Below are 17,029 nucleotides of genomic sequence, written 5' to 3' on the forward strand. Positions count from 1 at the left end.
AGCCTGCTCTCACCAACACACACACACACACACACACACACACACACACACACACACACACAGGAACAGATGCATTCCAGCATGGGCCACACCTGGGGAGCGTGGCCAGATTCCTGCAGCCACCCACTGCTCCCCTTTGGTACCTTGCCTAGCTTGTGAGGCTGAACCTGATCACAGATCCTCCTCGCCCCCAGTGCTTGGTCAGGGTGGGGACAGGGCAGGAAGAGGCGCCTGGAAGCCTCTCTTCACTGTGCCCCTGGGAACAGGTTTATGGGCTGGCTGACAGGCCTCCTGCCTGGCGTAACATCTGCCATGTGTGACTCTCGGGGAGTGGCCTATGGGCTGCTGTGCTTAGGGGATGTCCAGGGAGTGACCGTCTACCCGGCTCCTGGTGGCCACTGTTGTAAGTGCCTTATATATGTTAACTCAGCCCTCACAGAGTCTTCCAGGTAGGCACTGTCTTTAGCTGTCATTCAGACATGAGGACAGAGGCACAGAGAACTGGAAGCGCTCCACAGGCTGCGGAGCTAATGCGAGCGGCCAGGAGGCTGGTACCGAGACTGGCTCTGAGCTTCGACTTGATGCTGAGTGAATAATAAAACTCATAGGATATAAAGAATCCGACGGGATAGCCAAGCCTAATGGTTCCACTGCAAAATGTAGTCGATGTGGGGAGACAGGTGACATTGTAAAACAAAACATAAATAATGTCCTCAGAGAGATGCGAGGCGGAGATTTTGATAAAAACAAAAGAAAGCTGTCGAGATCAGGCTGAAAACAGAAAACGCAGTTTCCTTGAAATCAAAACAAAAACAAGGTTTTCCAAATGAAGGGGGAGTACACACCAGGATAATTACTGTTAAAAATGGAATTTAAAAAACCCACAAGACCACTGGTAGAATAAAAACAGGATAGAGAACTTTAATCACTAAATGAAAAACAAAGCCAATTATATCAAATCCTCTCACAATAGGAAAGTTAGAAATAAAAGGAAGTAGTAATGATGTCTAATAACATTTTGTCATAATAACATTTGATGTGAGAAATACAGAACTAGGTACTCATCTTCTAAACACCCATGGAAGATTAGTAAGACAGAAAATTCCAAAAAGTAAACAGGGCAAGATGTAGCAAAAAAATTTAAAAAGAGATCATGAATTGTATATATAACCACTTGGTAGCAAAAACACGTTTTTAATATTCTTGGATTGAAAAGAAACAAACTCAGCCAGGAGTGGTGGCACACACTTGTAATCCCCGCACTTGGGAGGCTGAGACAGGAGGATTGCGCAGGTTTGAAGCCAGCCTCAGCTGGCTTAAGAGACCCTGTTTCCAAATAAAAAAATATATAAAAAAATAGGTCTGGGAGTGTAGCCCGGAGGTAGAAGGCCCCTGGGTTCCATCCCCAGTACCCCCCCACACACACAAAGAAATATAAACTGAAGCTAGGCATGGTGGCACACACTTGTAATCCCAGCATTTAGGAGGCTGAGACAGGAGGATCGCGGTTCGTGGACAGCCTCAGCTACTCAGTGAGGACTTTGCAATTCAGTGAGACCCTGTTTCAAAATAAAGAATAAAAAATAGGGCTGGGAGTATAGCTCGAAGGTTGAAAGAGCCTGGGTTTTATCCCCAGTACCACAAAAAAAAAAAAAAAAGAAAGAAAGAATTATAAACTGAAATGATAGACTATTTTATTTTATTTTTTTGCGGGTTTGGGGATGGAACCTAGGGACATTTAACCTCCAAGCTACACCCCCTTTCCTATTTTTTATTCTTTATTTTGAAACCGGGTCTCACTGAGTTGCAGAGGCCTCACTAAGTAGCTGAGGCTGTCCGCGAACCGCGATCCTCCGGTCTCAGCCTCCCGAATGCTGGGATTACAAGCGTGCGCCACCACGCCCAGCTCTGAAATGACAGAGTATTTAGAAATGAGCCTTGGTAAATACCCTATATGAAAAAGATAAACTACCAAAAGAAAAACATACAAAGAACTGGAAGCAGCAGATACAACTAAGCATTCTTTTGTGCAAGAGTTTGTTCAAGACTCAAAGGATGGACAACTGGCAGGCGGTGTGGGGAAGCCAGCCTTGTACCCAAATTTGCCTTCTAAGAACACGACTTTAGTAAAAAGTTAGGTATCTCGTAGAAGCTTCATGTAAGAGGATGCTCGTTGGAGCGAAAACCTGAAAGTATTCACTTTATCAATAGGCAAGTAGTTAAATAAATTATGGCTATGCACACAGTAGAATTCCCTGTAGTCAGCGGACAGGATGAGGCAGATCTATATATATTGACATAATAAGATGATGATGTATGATTAACTGGCAAAACAAAAGCAAGTTACTGAGCCGTGCATGGAGATGAACTTGCTTTAGGAACCACGTGGGCAGAATTTGCGTTATGTGCTTACCGGCACGCCAAGTGTCTTCCACGGTAAGTAGAGCAGCCAGATGGCAAGGGCTACCTTACGTGGGGCGTGTGAATAGAAGAGCACCGAGTGTTGCAGTTTGACGTTTTTATTTAAAGGAGTATTTATTTCTTTTACATAGAAAATGTCTATATTCCCAATAAAAGATGACTAAATAAGGACTTAAATACATAGTGTATCTTTTCATAGTGTTTATTATTATTATTATTATTATTATTATTATTATTATTTTGGTGGTACTGGGGTTCCTGGAAACCCTTCTACCTCAGGGCTACACTCCCAGACCCAATTTTATATATATATATATATATATATATATATATATATATATACACACACACACATATATATATATACAATATACATATACGATATACATATATATGTATATATATATAAATTTTTTAAAATTTGGAAACAGGGTCTCTTAAGCCAGTGTGGCTGGCTTCGAACCAGTGCAACCGCAACCCTCCTGTCTTCGCCTCCCAAGCGCGGGGATTACCGGCGTTACAAGCATGCACTACCACGCCCGGCCATAGTGTAATTATTAATTCCCTGAACTTTATTACTGGTTACTCAAGCAAGGTGGGGTTTGGGGGGAGGGAGGAGAGAAGGCAAGGAGTGGAGAAAAGAGGAGGAGGAGGATGAGGAGGAGGAGGAGAAAGAAGAGGAGGAGGAGGAGAAAGAGGAGGAGGAGGAGGAGAAAGAGGAGGAGGAAGAAGAGGAAAAGGAGGAAAAGGAAAGAGGAGGAGGAAGAGGAGAAGGAGGAAGAGGAGGAGGAAGAGGAGAAGGAGGAAAAGGAGGAGGAAGGAAAGAGGAGGAGGAAGAGGAAGAGAAGGAAAGAGAAGGAAGAAGAGGAGGAGAAGGAAAGAGGAAGAGGAGGAAGAGGAGGAAGAAGAGAAGGAGAAGGAAAGAGGAGGACAAGGAAGAGAAGGAGAAAGAAAGAGAAGGAGGAGGAAGAAGAGGAGGAGGAGGAAGGGGAGGAGGAGGAGGAAGGGGAGGAGGAGGAAGAGAAGGAAAGAGGAGGAGGAAAAGGAGAAGGAATAAAGAGGACAGAGACAGGAGAAAAGAGAGAGGGAGGAAGGAAGAAGGAATAAGAAAAGGAGAGAGAGAGGGAGAGGGAGAGGAAAGAACTGAGGTGGAGGAGAGAGGGAGGGCCAGCATGTGAGGGAGCTAGTGCTCTGGGCAGGTGCACTCTGCAAGCACTGGTGGGAGGGCTGACTGGGTGGGGAGGGAAGAGGTAGAGGAAGGTGTCCTGCGTCCCCCTCTCTCCACTCTTTGCAAGCCTTGATGCAGTCTGAAGACCTTGCCTACCTGGCCTCAGCTCCCACTGGCTGGCTGTGGCCCTAGAAGCCTTCCTGAGGGAGGAGGGCTGTATCTGTCTTGCACTCTATTTCTCACCTCTGGTCCTTAGACACAGCCTGCATGCCCCAGGGTCCCAGTTTCTACTCTGTTACTCTGGAGAGCGTGCCTCCTGGGTGTACCTCGACCTGAGCCTCTGCCTGCCCGCCACCTCTCCCCGGCCATTCCCGGCAGTGAAGGCATCCTCTGTCCTGCCCAGATGCCCCTTGTTGACATCCTGTGCTTTTCCAATGTCAGCACCCCACGTCTGCGCTGCTGTCCCCCAGCCCTGCTCCCCAGCCTCGATTCCCAGGGAAATGCTGCTGCACATCGTAGGGACGCTAACGTGCCCGTCACACAGACTGTCCTCTTTGGACAAATACTTGCCCAAGTATGTAGGAACAAAGCATTATGGTTTCTACAACATACTTTTGAGTGTCTCAGCCAAACAAAGCGCAGGTGAGGACTGGAAGAGAAGAGAAGAGAGAGAAGGCATACAGGGAAAAGCATGCTGTTCTTCCATCCCCTCTGCATATTTTACACATGGTTACACAGTGAAAAGTGGGAAAAGAGAAGACATCATTTCCATCTTTACTATGGATGGCAGGCTCAGTTGGGGTAGCTGCTTAAATATTCCATGAATTTGTCTTTTCTTCCCCCTTTCCACAGCCACTTGCCCACCACACTGAGACAGTCACCTCAGGGGGCTCCCGGAGCCAGACCACCCCCCTCAGCCTCGTGAAGCTATCAGGAGGCGTCCAGATGCGCACTGTAGCCCAAGGCCCTCATGTGCTGGAGGGACCTGTCCATCAGATCTGCTCTGTCCACAGCTGTGCTGCCCACCAACTCACAGGTGGTCATCTGGCCATGGGGGCCAGCTCCAGCTCCTCCAGGTGGGCACACTGCCTCGCCCTGCCTGCTGGGGAGCCCCTTCCCCTCCCTCGGACCTCCCTCCTCAGCCCTCTGGCAGCCTTTGTCATCCTTTAGACTGCTACAGTGACACCTCTTCCAGGGTAACCTCTCCCTTCTCCTCCTGACCGCCTTCCTGTTCCTTTCCTCAAGCCACACCCTGCTCTGAGCAGACACCAGGAGTCCCCTTCGTGAACAGCCGGCGGGGCTCCTTCACATACGTAACGCCATGTAGCAAACTAACAGGGTTGTTGTTGGAGAGCATGAAGAAAGGAAGGAATGATGCTCCAGGTGAGGAAAGCTGGACTTTCTCCTGATTTGCATCTGCACGCATGCAAGCAAAGTGGTCATTTTGCTCTCCAGGCCCTCGCTGTCCATTTGGTACTTACTGGGGATGGCTATAGAGCTGCTAGTCACGAAGCTGCCTTCATACAGAGGCCTGTTTCATTTGCTCCTTTTATTCACTCATCAAATAGTCAGCTCTGGTTGAGACAGGGGCACTGTGCTGAGAGCCGGGGACTTACAAAGACAGATCAGCAGAGACTATGGCTTTAGGAAGGAAGACTTCCTGGGTGAGTTGATGTTGTCCTTGACGTTGAGGGATGGGGAACTGTAGATGGAAGGCTTTGCAGGGAGGAGGGCATTCTGGGTGCAGGGCAGGTGGAAACAGGTCCAGAGCTGGGCCATGAGCATACGGATGGGGATAACCAGGAATTTAGCCTTCCCAGGATGTTGCAGAAGAGAAGTGGAGAGGAATAATGTTGGAGAGGTGGGTTGAGGCCGTGGTGGCCCCCATAGCCATTATGAGATGTGGAGCTTTTATGCTGTGAAGGGCCACGGGCTTCGTGGGGTGCCGTGGGGGCTTCTAATCAGAGGTGCACTTCCAGCTCAGCCCAGCAGGAGTGTGCAGGATGAAAGTATATAACTTGTCTCCCTGGTAGCAGTGTCCCGAAGAACTCGCTTGTCCAGCTCAAAAACGTGCATACCAGAAATGCTTCCTGCGTTTCTTTCATATTAATTGAACTGTCTAAGGACGCATGTGTACCAGTGAGGATATGCGTGTTTATATCTCTGGCAGCAACACAGCCAGTCTCCTTCATCAGACACTCTGGAGGACAGGGGTCTTCTCCTGGTTCTGCTCCTTTCCTTGGCTCCGCTTTCATTCCAAATCCTCAGCACTTCATTCCTGGATTGCTGCAATAGACTCTGATGGTTGCCTTCCCGTGAGCTCTCTGCACTGCAAACCACCCAGTTGGGCCAGTGCTGCTCAAGCACCTACCATGGCTCTCTCTTACTTATTGGTAGGTATTTAAGATCCTCCATGACCAGGCCATACTCTAACCCAGTGCATTCCTCATCCACATGCATCCCCTGCTCCAGCCAGACTGTTTCCTCACAATTCCCTTGTTCAGGTCTCCTTTCATGCCTGCATAGGGGCTGCCGCCCCAAACTGCCTTGGGCCTTCTAATTTGTATGAACCACAGCTCAAAGCCCAGCCTCCCAGCAGTATAGTATTATACTGAGACAATTCAGAAGGATCTGGGCTCACTACCCGTGCCTTCTGATTCCCTGCACGATCCAGACATACTCTTGGATTCTCAGCTTTCACATTTATAAAATGGGAATAAAAATAACAATGCCCATTTAATCTTGGGGCTTATCACCCTTATCAACAAAGCCTGTGAAGAGTTACTACGGCAGGTCCTGCTCTGGACAGAGAGTGCTGCTCCGTTCTTCTCTGGTTCCTAGGAGCTCCAGTAAGAAATTCCTGTTAGATGTTTCTAGGGGAAGGAAGTTATATTTGGAAGGGAGAACATGCCAAGTATCAGCTTTTGTTATTTACTCCCCCTATGACCTGAAAATGCATGCACTTTTTACAGATGTGAAGACAGACCTAGAGAGAGAAGCCGCCTGCCCAGGGTCACACAGCTCTGACTGTCAGAGGAACTGCCTGGCATCATTAAACCTTCACAATGTCCCAGGGACTATGCTGAGTCATTATACACAGTGTCTCATTCAAAGCCTTTGTCCCCAGAACCACATAACCAAAGAAGTTAGTGAGACTCAGAGAGGTTAAGGGGCTTGCCCAAAGCCCCACAGTCTGTGAGTGGGAGGACTGGGATCCAAGCCTGTGTTGGCTGGCTTCAAGCCCTGTTGACTTGAGACTGAGACTGGCCTGTTCAGGTTTTCCATGAGACCCAGCCCAAGTGAGGGATCACAGCAACCACTCTTGATCCCCAGGGCCTCGAGGAGAGGCAGGAGGGGCCAAGCACTAGCGGATGCTTGGTGATGACCCTCCATGAATGGCAGGGTTGCTTTGCTGGGCCTGGCACTTACCCAATGGTGCAGCCGGCATCTGCTTCAACGGTCCAGATGCAGTTGAGATTGTGTTCGTAGGGAGCCGGATACCCGGGCGACAATACCTGCCCCGACACCTCTCCTCTCACCGTCCCTCCACACTCAGCTGAAAGAAATCCCAATAGTGTGAGCTTCATGGGGTGGCCAAGCCGATAAGTCATTCTGCCGCTCTCCTCCTGCAGGCGGACCTCCAGTCCCTCTCATTTATTCCAGGTGGATAAGACTTGTATTTAGAGCCCTAAACAAATCCATACTACTCAACAATAAAAAGACACATAATCCAATTAAAAAGAGGCGAGGGATTTGAATAGACATTTCTCTGAAGAAGATATATGAATGACCGATATGCATGTGAAAAGATGCTTCACATCGCTGGTCATTAGAGAAATGCAAATCAAGATCACGATGAGATCCTATTTCTCAGCCACTAGAATGCTATAACAAAAAGACGGACAGTAACACATGTAAGAAACTAGACCTCATACTGCTGGTAGAAATGTAAAATGAACCAGGTGCAATGGTGCATGCCTGTAATCCTAGAACTTGGGAGGCTGGGACAGGAGGATTACAGGTTTGAAGCAATTTAGTGAGACCTTTAACAAATTAGCAAGACCCTCTTTCAAAATAAAAATATAAAAAGGGAGCCGGGCGTGGTGGTACACACTTGTAAATACCAGCTCTTGGGAGGCTGAGACAGGAGGATCGCAGGCCAGCCTCAGGAACTTGTGAGGCCCTCAGCAACTTAGTGAAACCCTGTTTCAGAATAAAGAATAAAAAAAAAAAATAGGGCTGGGGGTATAGCTCAGTGGTGGAATACCCTGGGTTTGATTCTCAGTACAAAAAAGAAAATAAAAGTAAAAAGATGCAGCCACTTTAGAAAACGATCTGGTAGCTCCTCATAATGTTAAACATAGTGATCCAACAGTTCTGTGCTCCGGTGTACATCCAAGAGAAAATAAAACACATTTACACAAAAACTTGACCATGAATATTCATACAGTGAGCATTATTTATGATAGCCAGTAAATAGAAACAACCCAAACGTCCATTGGCCGAAGAATGGACATGCAGAATGTGGTATATCTATATAACAGAATATCAGTCATTCACAAAAAAGAATAAAGTTCAGATATGTTGTACAAGATAGGCGGATTTCGAGAACGTGCGCTAAGGCTCAATGGGGAAGGCCTCCAGGGCCCAAAGCATAAATACTTGTATCCGCCCTGCTAGAGTAGGCCCACTCAGTCTAGTCCAGCGGGCATCCTAGACAGTCAAGAGACTCTTGCCTTCCAGTGTGAGGCCCCTCCCTCCTCACGGTTGCCCTCCCCTGTTTGCCCAGGGCACCGCACTCTGCTCTGCTCTGTTGTATGTTTCCCTGGATGGCTTGGGAGCTCTCTCCTCTTTAACCCTAGTGTCTACACAGGACTCGACACATGAATGAAAAGAAGGGAATATGGAGAGATGAAGGGAGAAAAAGAAGGGGGCATACCCACAGATTGGGTCAAACCTCGAGGACAGAAGAAGAGGAAGACCCCAGAGGCTACGACGCACAGGCTGCCACTCTGATCCTACTTAAAATTCTTGGCCCTCTATCCTCTGTTAAGGAACCATGATGTTGTCATCTCTGGGGAAGGACCAGCTGTGGCCATTAACACACCCCACCAAGCTGGCTCATCCTGTCGGCCCTCCTGGAGGTGGTGTTTACCCATCCTTCTGACTCTCAACTGGAATGTCACTTCCTATGTAGAACTTTTCCAGGTCCCCCAGCACTTTGCACACAACTCTGTTTACAGTGCTCATCTTTCATGAGAAGGATCTGCTTATATGTCTATTCTCCTTGCTCCTGGAGGGCAGCCAACGGGCCTTGTTCTTTTGCTTTTTATTTTTCTGCCTCTAGTACCCAGACATACACTTGCCCGATTCAGGCACATGGGGCTTGGTAGACACTTAAATGTTTGGCCACTGGACGTTCTTATAAGATCAGCCAGTGCTGCACAGATGCATTTGGGCTGTGGGACATGGGGAAAAAGGAGGAGGGTGGAGAAGGCCTGGTGTTGGGGAAGGAGGGCAAATTAGTGTGGTGGAAATATTGATTAGCAGGGAGGCGAAAGAACCAAACAGAAAGATCGATTTTGCTCTTTTGCACTTCTGCCTTGGATCAGTGCCTCTTGTCCTATGACACGCGCAAAGCTTCCACACAACCTCTGCCGACACTGTGGAACAATCATAGGCTTCAAAATATTTAAGTTCGTTGTCCTAGTCTTTAAGAGTGAGATTGAGGCTAGCTCGCTCTTTCTTTCTTTCTTTCTTTCTTTCTTTCTTTCTTTCTTTCTTTCTTTCTTTCTTTCTTTCTTTCTTTCTTCTGTATTCTCTAGCTATACCCCTAGCCTCATTTTATTTTTTAATTTTGAACCTCACTAAGTTGCTGAGGCTGTCCTTGAACCTGTGATCCTTCTGTCTCAGCACCACATCCAGCTGTCATACTCTTTCTTGCAACATTCCTCCAATTTTACCTACAGGGAAATTGAGACTCCTGGTGAGCTGGAAACTCATTGGATTCTTAGTATTGCAGGAAGCCCTGGAACCTGGGCAAGAGTCCCACCTCTCCTTTCTGCTGGCCTCCCCGACCACTTCCCCATCACCTGTGGTGTGACCAAGGGTGTGACTTGGCTCTGGTCCCACCTGCTCCACGAGGGCAGACCCTGTCTGCTGCTGCGCAGGCGTAAGGAGGTGTGGCCACATGGAAATGGAAGAGGGCATCCATCGAACAATGTGGCCCATTAACAAGAGTCCTCAGGCCCTGGACATCCCTAATGAGACCAAGGCTGGAGCTTGGAGTGGGGAGAAGACCTGAGGGGTCCCTTGAAGAGCAGGAGGTTGCTTACCAACACAGGTGGGCAGCGGCCGGTCCCAGGTCCTGCGATCTCCACTCAGACACAGCAGCTCCTCGCTGCCCCGCAGACTGTAGCCGGGGTCACAGCTGAAGGACACAGAGCTCCCTGCAAAATGGCCTCCATCGTGAACCTTGTAGCCAAACTGCGGGGTTCCTGGGTCCTCACATTTGATGAGCTCAAAACCTGGAGGAGATACAAGAGGAGTGAGCAAAACCTTTGGGGGCAAAAACTATGCTTCCTGTCCTCCTCCCGCACAGGGACGGTGTCCTGCTGTCACTCCCCGCTCACCACGGGATCCCTCCACATTCCCAGGGAGCACTCTTTCCCCTGCTCCTAGACGGAAGCGATTCCAGCTCTTAATAGTTTTCAGGCCTAGGGGCTGGGGTTTCTGTTTCTTTTGCTGACCCCGCAGCATTTTGCAAGCAGGAGCTGTTCCAGTTTGCTGAGACGTTCTGATGGGATCAGGTAATATGGAAAAGTCACCCTAAATATACATTTAGAAGCCCCATTATGCCTTTCTTAAACATATTCTGCTGAAAAAGGCCGGAGGAGGAAACAGTTATACAGGACACCTACAGCATGGGGCCTCGCTGTGTCACTCCTCGCTTATTATTCACAGGAGGCTTACAGGGAGGAAGAATTATCTCATTTTGCAATTGAGGGCACTGATTTGGGGAGGTTAAATAAATTGTTCCAAATGCACACAATTTTCAGATAATGAAAATGGAGTTCAAATGCGACCTGATTTAATCCTTCTGCAATAAGCCACTTCTGAAACAGGCAAAGATCCCTCTGCCAAGCAGCCTAGCACTGGGGCAAAGGGGATCCTGAGCAATACTCAACATTTTTTAAAACCCCTAGCAGGTTTCTTGATACAAAATTCACATGCCATAATTCATCCATCTGAAGTGGACAATTCAGTGTCTACAGAGCCGGGCAATTGTTGTCAAGATCGGTGGTAGAATGTTTTCATCACCTTTAAAAGAAACTCATAGACATTTCCCGCTCAACTTCCCCAGCCAATTTACCCTCTGTCTCTATGGATTTGCTTGCACTGGGCAGTTCACAGAAAGAGAAACGTACACTATGTGGCCTTTGAGATGGGCTCCTTTCACTTTAGTGCACTGTTAAAGCCAGGATCACTACTTCATTTGTTTTTATGGCCAAATAATATTCCATTGTTTGGACATACCACGTTTTATTTACCCATTCATTAGTCGATAGAGACCCATTGGACTTTAAACAGTATATAAGTGCAGATGTTCAAATAAAAGAATAAAATGGGAATGCTGTACTTCATTGTCCGTTCAGATGCAAGAAAGACTTACTAGAAAACTGTAGTTCAAAGCCCTTGCTGGTGTTTTCGGCATCGGTGATGAAATCAAGCCACAGGCTGCTGGATGTGCTATTGAGAGTCACTCCCAACATCTCAGAGCGGCTGAATACCCCCAGCAAGCGAGCAGAGTTGTTGTTGCCATCGTAGACCTGGACACAGGAGGGACCCCAACCCAGTATCATCAGCAGCGTGGCCTTATTTTGGACAACGCCTCTGCGCCCCACAGCCCACGTTCCCAGAGCGTATGTTGATAGCAACTGTTGGAGGGAACTTAGTAGTCAGAGGCAAGGAAGATGGCAGAATAAAGCTAGCAAATGAGCAAGTTAGCTTGTCTCCTCTTGACGGCGATTCAGTGTTGCTCAGCTCGCCTTTAGTGTGAATCTAGTCTTTGGAAACAGGTTGCCATTCTAACCTCTCCAGTGGAGATCTGCTCCTGTTCCCTCAACCCCCATATGGCACCAGCTTATTCTTCAATAGCCTGGGGAGGCCAGGTTGGGATCGCCTGACTCCCCACGCCATCTGTTTCTGCAGACAGACAGGCTGAAAGCTTTAGACATCTCTACACTGCTAAACGTTCTCTCCTGGCTTTCTAGTAGGCGAGACGACATCCTCCCACCTGACCCTATCCCACTGTGGCTGTCCCCTGTCTTGACTACCCTGCTGGACATGATCCCTGGGATCCAGGCAAGACGGAGTTAAAAGGAGCAGCAGGGCACGGTGACTTTCCCTTCCCCAAGCTCAGCCTCTGCCCCTTTGCCCCTGTAATGAGGGCTCCAGCTAGGGCCTGCTGGGCTTGCCAAGGGTGGAATGGCACGGGCATCTGGTCTGCCCGATTCCCATCTGTCCCCTGAACTTCTGGGCACCAGCAAAGACAACAATCATCAGAATAATGAACTGGCTCCCCGGGTTTCGAGGTTGCTGCTCCTTTCTAGATAATTGTACAAATAGCAACAGAAGTTGTGATTGAGTGAAAGACCCCCTGGCGCTCTGGTAAATATCAAAGATGGGATCTATGGGTGGGTGATGAATATTTGTGCCTGGCACATGATGTGGTGCCAGCTGCCAGCAAATTGAAACAATATTTCCATCCTACTATTTATGAAGCCATCTTTCAAGCTAACAGTGCTGTAGGTTACAGATTTGTTTAGGCTCCTGGGAGCCTCAAGTCTGTTTCCAGATCCTATGTGCAATCGCTCTGTGTTACTGATAGACCAGGAGAATCCCGGGGTTTCATCAGCCACAGCAGTGGCATGGGTTCCAAGACCTTAGTCCACTGTTGTATCTAAATTGTCATAAAATACTTTTACCCATCAAAACATTTACTGGAATGAATGGATCAAGGCATTAATCACGGTGCTAGCAGTGATTAGGAAGTTGCTAGCATCACCACAAAAAAAGAAAATCAGATGCCGTGTGCTCCATAACACAAGGCAGACCACCACCAACGGAATGACTGTCCCAAAGAGTCAAACTGGCCAGATCTAGCCACTGGAGCCAATGTCCATCTTACAGGAAATACTAAGGAGAGAAGAACACGTGAATTGATGCCATGGACAGGTGGTCAGAAAAGTGCAGAATGCAGAAAGTCTCACCGAACAATTGGCAAGATTTCCTCAATAAATTACAGGAGGACAAAGAAAAGCAAGGGAGAGAGAAGCCTATGCGTTAACAATGAATCCAGTGTTGTCCACTGGGCCTTAGTGGAGCTTGATTCAAATAAACTGTAAACTTAAAAAATATTATGACATTTATGAGATTGTTAGAAATTTGAACACTCACTGGATATATGATGGTATTAAGAAATTGCTGTTAACTAATAAAACGTTTAATGGGTACAGGATTTGTTTTCTTGAATTTCAAAGCATAATATGTTCTAATCCATTAAGAACAAAAATGTTATTTGTATTGTTACAATAAAAATTCATTTCTGAAAAAATTATAAAATAGAAGAGCACAAGGAAAAGAAAAACAACTTTCAGCACTTTTTGCATTCTGCGGACCACTTTTACAGGCTCTGTTCTAGGCATTTCTTGATTATATAGATTTGCTTCTTTTTTTTAATTTTAGAAAAATTAAATTAGATCAAACTGGAGATACCATATGTCAGCCTGCTCTTTCACTATGAGAATGTGTATGTTCTTCAAGTCATTAAATATTTTTCCATAAGAGCCTTTAAATAGCTGTAGGAATCTCCATCATAAAATTAACCCAATCCATAGTATACTTATTTACCCAACAGTGTCTGGAATATGTGCCCTTGTACTCAGAAAAGGTACTATAAGAAATAAACCAGTTTTCCTCCAGTAGTTTACCCTTAAATCCACCTAAAACTTATTTTGGCATTTAAGAGTCTACCTTTATTTCTGGTTGACTAGTCAAAGCCTATTTGTAAATATTCCACCTACCACCAGTTTTAAATCCATCTTTATCATGTATACAATTTATATACAGTCATGTCAATGTGGTTTTGTTTGTAAACTTTGCATTCTATTGCATTTGTCTATACCAATGCATGACTCACACTGCTTTAGTTACTGTAGTTTCATAATAAACTTAAAGAGGTAGTAAGGAAAATCCTCATTTGTCTTCTTTTAACTTAAACACATTTCTCCCATATTTACTCTTCCGAGTAAACTCAAATATTTCACCAAAATTAAAAAGTAAAACAAAAATCCCAAAAAAAGAAAGCATGGGCCATTCAGAGTTGCACTAAATGTATAGAATGATTTGAGAAGTAATGCACCTGTGTGATATTAAATCTTCTGATCCATATTCATGGTGTCTGGCTCCATTTAATCAAGTTGTCATTTATGTCTCTCAGTAAAATTCTCTATTTATTCCTGGGTACTTTTCTATTTTCGATGGCTGGTGGGAATGGAGCCTTTGCATACACTGATTTCCTAACAGAGAACTGCTTGATGGTCCAGTTTTTCAGATACACAGGTGATGGAATTGTTTCCTGAGAGTTCCAAGAGCACCTATCCACGCCCATTCCATCTAATGAGACAATTCAGCCAGGTGGCTGATCTCAAGATGAGGATGTTCCGTGGACAGCTTTGCACATGGTCATGATGGGAGCAGCCTCGTTTGTATGAAGGTTCCTGCATGAAGGAGCTGGTTACGGGAAGGCACACCTCCAACTCTGTTAGAGATTGCCAGATTGCTCTCCAAAGAGGAATACCAACTGGCTCCCCGACTAGCAGCATATGACTGTTTTCATTGCTTCGTATCCTTGCCAACACTTGGTATTCCCAGGCATTATGATTTTTTTTTTCCAGCTTGAGGGGTGTGAGATGGCATCTCACTTTAATTTGTATTTCCTTGATTACCACTGAGGTTGAGCAGCAGCAACTGCATATCGACAACTCTCCTGTCCTCTTCTGTGAATTGCTGGTTCAGAGACTCTGTTCACCTGTGAGCATATGGCATCTTCCTGTGTTTATTTTAGTTACGTGGCCCTTAAAATAAAGTTTTATAATTTTCTCAGTAAAGATTAGCCACATTTCAGAGGACTTTCTCCTAGATGGTTTACAGCTTTCATTTCTATTATGAATGAGATCCCTCCCTCCATTACATATTTTAATTGGTTATAGAAACACCAGCTGCTTTGCTGAATTATTTTACTGGCTCTGATGGTCTATTGGTTGATTCTTTTGCATTTTCAAAGTAGAAGAGATAATTTTCTATATTCCTATATATTTATCCATGCTTATTTATTTACTTATATATACCAGATATTTCTATATTTCATGAATAACTTTTATCATTTTTTCTCATTGTGGGGTATGACTGCGATGGCTTGGGCCCCCCACTATAATTCTGGTGCTATTTTCAATGGCACAATCAGTGGCCTTATGTTTGATTTCACTGGAAACCTTTAGGAATTGAGTATAATGTTTGCGGTATATGTTTGGTAGATACATTTTTTTTTCAAGCTGAGAAGGTTCTATTCAGAGTTTTATGAACTATTTCTAAAAATCATGAATGGGCATTGAACTTCATCACAGGATGTTTTGGGAGGCATCAGCAGGATACCTGAGTGTGTTTTTCTCTTCTAATCTGTTTATAGGATATTCGATTTGAGTCCCATGAGATTGAACACTTTTGAATACAATAGCAACTCATATGGTTTGTCTAACAAATAACATTATAAGCTTTTCCAGTGTTGGAACAAACTACATCCCAGGACGCAAGACCTCTTGATCATCTCTGCACAGCTAGATTCAATCTGATATTGTATCTAGGATTTTTAGGCCTATGATCAAGAGATTGGCCTAGTAGTTTCTGTTTCCTTAATTTTTATTTTTAAGGTATACATTGGCAATTTATATTTGTGTATATTTATGGTGCACAAAGTTACAGTACGATTGATGAATACAATGTGGACAAATTACATTAAGATAACTAACATATTTATTGCCTCAAATACTCATAATTTTTGTGCTGTGATTTTGAAAGGTACAATACATTGTTATTTACTGTATTCATCATGCTGTGCAATAGATCTCAATGAAAAAAAAAAAACCCTTTATTCTTCCTGTGTGACCAAACCTTTGTGTCATTTGGCTGTCTTCTCCTCGTTCTCTCCACCCTTCCAGTCTCTGTAAACACCACCCTGCTCTTTGACATCAATGTTTCTGTTTGCTGCATTGAAAAGAAATAAGTCGGGAGATGGAGAATAATTTGATTGCTGCAGAAACCATGATTCCTTGAAATGCCTATTTTAGAGAAAAAATATGGGGATTCCATTTTTTTTTTTTTTTTTTTTTTTTTTTTGTGTGTGTGGTACTGGGGATGGAATCCAGGGCCTTCTACCTTCAGGCTACACTCCCAGACCTATTTTATATTTTATTTGGAAACAGGGTCTCACTGTGGTGCTGAAGCCCCACAAAGTAGCTGAGGCTGGCTTCAAACCTGTGCGATCGCTTAAGAGACCCTGTTTTCAAATAAAAATATAAAATGGGTCTGGGAGTGTAGCCTGAAGGTAGAAGGGTTTCCAGGAACCCCAGTACCACCAAAAAATAAGTAAATAAATAAACAAAACAAAAACCTGTGCGATCCTCCTGTCTCAGTCTCCCAAGTACTGGGATTATAAGCATGTGTCACCACGTCCAGCTGAATTCCAGTTTCTAAATGGCCTCTGGTTGATCAAGTTTTCATTGTTTTAGATCAGTAATTTTCATCTATAATAAATTCCATTTCATTTGAATTTTTTTCTTGGCTTAGTTATTCCTAAATATTTTCTTATTTTCACAATCATTACTACATTTATGTTCCCCCTTAACATTCCTAGTATTATACATTTTTCTCTTTTCTATTTCTTAATTAGTACTTCCAGGTTTATCTATTTTATTAGCTATTGAGAAAAACTGGCTAGGCATAGTGGTGCATGCCTGTAATCGCAATACTTGGGAGGCTGAGACAGGAGGATCGCAGGTTTGGGGCCAGTCCCAGCAATTTGGTGAGGCCTTCAGGAACTTAGTGAGACCCTGTTTCAGAATAAAAAAAATAAAATGGGGATGGGGGTGTGACTCAGAGGCAGAATGCTCCTGGGTTCAACCCCCAGTACCACAAACAAACAAGCCAGCCTGGTTTTGTTGATAATTGTTATTGTTTTTCATTTTACCGTTTTCCGGTCATTTCTGCCTTCATCTGGAAGAGTATCTTTCTTCTAGTTTCTTTGGGTTTATTCTATTATATTATTCAAACTACCCAAATCCTTTTTTATTTTTAATCTGGGTGATATGTCAGAGACTAACA

General features: G+C 45.1%; 1 protein-coding gene across 1 annotated transcript in view; it reads right to left on the reverse strand.

Annotated features, from left to right (window-relative positions):
* CSMD2 (CUB and Sushi multiple domains 2) overlaps nucleotides 1-17,029 on the reverse strand; it is a gene marked incomplete at both ends in the record, with an annotated part of 613,548 nt that overhangs the window by 173,224 nt on the left and 423,295 nt on the right. Inside the window, 3 exon segments of the mRNA XM_080690534.1 lie at nucleotides 7,019-7,145; nucleotides 9,925-10,116; nucleotides 11,262-11,418. Coding sequence (XP_080546660.1) covers nucleotides 7,019-7,145; nucleotides 9,925-10,116; nucleotides 11,262-11,418 — 476 coding nt within the window.

Source organism: Muscardinus avellanarius (genome assembly GCF_963383645.1).
Source record: "Muscardinus avellanarius genome assembly, chromosome: 3".
In the NCBI taxonomy this organism is placed as follows: Eukaryota; Metazoa; Chordata; class Mammalia; order Rodentia; family Gliridae; genus Muscardinus; species Muscardinus avellanarius.